Source organism: Geospiza fortis, unplaced genomic scaffold, assembly GCF_000277835.1.
Source record: "Geospiza fortis unplaced genomic scaffold, GeoFor_1.0 scaffold594, whole genome shotgun sequence".
Lineage (NCBI taxonomy): Eukaryota > Metazoa > Chordata > Aves > Passeriformes > Thraupidae > Geospiza > Geospiza fortis.
This window is the reverse complement of record NW_005054703.1, coordinates 162940-165123: the sequence shown is the minus strand read 5'-3', so window position 1 is coordinate 165123 and position 2184 is coordinate 162940. Positions and strand designations below refer to the sequence as shown.

Genomic DNA, 2184 nt, shown 5'->3' with positions numbered 1-2184 from the left:
GGGGTTGTTTCTAATAAGTGGCCAATCACAGTCAGCTGGCTCAGATGGAGAGCTGAGCCACAAGCCTTTGTTATCATTCCTTCTTTTTCTATTCTTAGCTAGCCTTGTGATGAAATCCTTTCTTCTGTTCTTTTAGTATAGTTTTAATATAACATATATCATAAAATAATAAATCAGCCTTCTGAAACATGGAGTCAGATCCTCGTCTCTCCCCTCATCCTGGGACCCCTGTGAGCACGGTCACAGCGGTGGTGCCTTACCCGTGGTGATGCACTGGAAGTCCCCGAGCGCCAGGTCCCGGATCCGCTGTCCCTCGAACTGCCCGGGGCTGCTGCAGAAGACGGCGGGGACCGTGGTGTTGGTGCTCTCCAGCCATTCCACCAGCCACTTGATCTTGCAGTCACAGGCCAGCGAGTTGCCGCGGAGGTCCCTGCCAGGGATGGCACCGAGTCACCCCCAGCACCCACTGGGATGTCACCTTGCCCCAGCTCAGTGTCCCGAGGTCCCTAACAGGGATGGCACTGAGTCCCCATCAGGATGTCACCTCTCCCCAGCTCAGTGTCCCAGTGCTCCCTGCCAAGGATGGCACCAGCACCCACGGGGATGTCACCTGTCCCCAGCTCAGTGTCCCAAGGCTCCCTGCCAAGGATGGCACCAGCACCCACTGGTGTGTCACCTCTCCCCAGCTCGGTGTCTCGGCAGTCCTTGCCAAGGATGGCACCATCACCCCCAGTACCCACCAGGATGTGACCTCTCCCCAGCTCAGTGTCCCAGGGCTCTCTGCCAAGGATGGCACCGAGTCACCCCCAGAACAGCACACCCTGCCCAAGTGCCAGCCCCTGGGATGTCACCCTGTCCCAGCCCGGTGTCCCCGGTGCTGTGGCAGCCTCACAGGTCACTCAGGATGTCCAGCGGCTTGAAGAGGTCCCGTGGCAGAGTCTGCAGGTTGTTGTTGGCCAAGGAGCTGGGGACAAGAAGGGTTGTGGAGGTGACACATCCCTGACAGTGACGAAGGGACAGGGCCACCCCCACAGCGTCCCCCGGGTGCTCACAGGTGCGTCAGGGACTTGAGCCCGCGGAAAGTGGCCTTTGAGAGCGCCTGGATGTCGTTGTTCTCAATGAACCTGGAACGGGAGCAGACAGTGACGGCGCCATCCCGAGGGCCCCCCGTGTCCCCTCCCTGTCCCCTCCCTGTCCCGGTGTCACACACAGGTACTGCAGGTGCGAGAGCCCGGCGAAGGCGTTGTCCCCAATCAGCGTGAACTTGTTGGAGTTGAGGAGGCTGCAAAGAGAGGGGAGGAGGCGGCAGCGCCGGGCTGGGCAGGGTGGGCACCGAGGGGGGCACCGAGGGGGGCACCAGGGGGGCACCTACAGGAACTGCAGGGAGGGGATGTGGGCGAAAGCCGCCTCCCGGATCTCCGTGAAAGCCGCGTTCACCATGGTCCTGCGGGAGAGACGGAGCTGCAGGAGAGGGGGCGGCAGCAGCTTGGCACTGCCACCCCCGTGGGCAACAGCGTGGCAGTGCCACCCCGGTGCCCCCCAGCACGGGCTCAGTGTCACCTGCTGCCTGCCAGGGCAGCCCGTGCGGGGGGCTGGCGCTGGCACAGGGACCACAGCAGGCACCCTGCCCGGTGTGGGGACACGGAGGTGACGGGGCTGGCACCAACCCCAGGCTGCCCACGCCCAGCAGCAGCCCCTGGCCCGGGGCCGCGTGCTTGCACATGTGTGTGAACACGCAGAAACGGGTGTGCAAGCACACACAGACTGGTGTAACACACACAAACAGGTGTGTAACACACACAAATAGATGTGCAAACACACACAGACTGGTGTAACACACACAAACGGGTGTGTAACACACACAAATAGATGTGCAAACACACACAGACTGGTGTAACACACACAAACAGGTGTGTAATCACACACACACGTGTAAATATACACAAATGGATGTGTAACCACACTCACCCAGCTGTAAACACCCCCACCTGCCACACCTCCCCGTGCCAGCCTCCCGGGCACAGCCCTGTCCCCAGGGACCCTCCATCATCACCCCCCCTCACCAGTCATGTCCCCCTGGGGCCGCGGTCGCCAAGGTCACAGCTGTGTCCCCCCGGGATGCTGCTCCCCACGGTCACAGCCGTGTCCCCCCGGGGTTCTGCTCCCCACCGCCACCGCCGTGTC

The 2184-nt window shown here is 61.9% G+C and overlaps 1 protein-coding gene across 1 annotated transcript in view; it reads right to left on the bottom strand.

Moving 5' to 3' along the window:
* LGI3 (leucine rich repeat LGI family member 3) overlaps nt 1–2184 on the bottom strand; it is a 4428-nt gene that overhangs the window by 1406 nt on the left and 838 nt on the right. Inside the window, 5 exon segments of the mRNA XM_031065217.1 lie at nt 261–430; nt 893–964; nt 1053–1124; nt 1211–1282; nt 1373–1444. Coding sequence (XP_030921077.1) covers nt 261–430; nt 893–964; nt 1053–1124; nt 1211–1282; nt 1373–1444 — 458 coding nt within the window.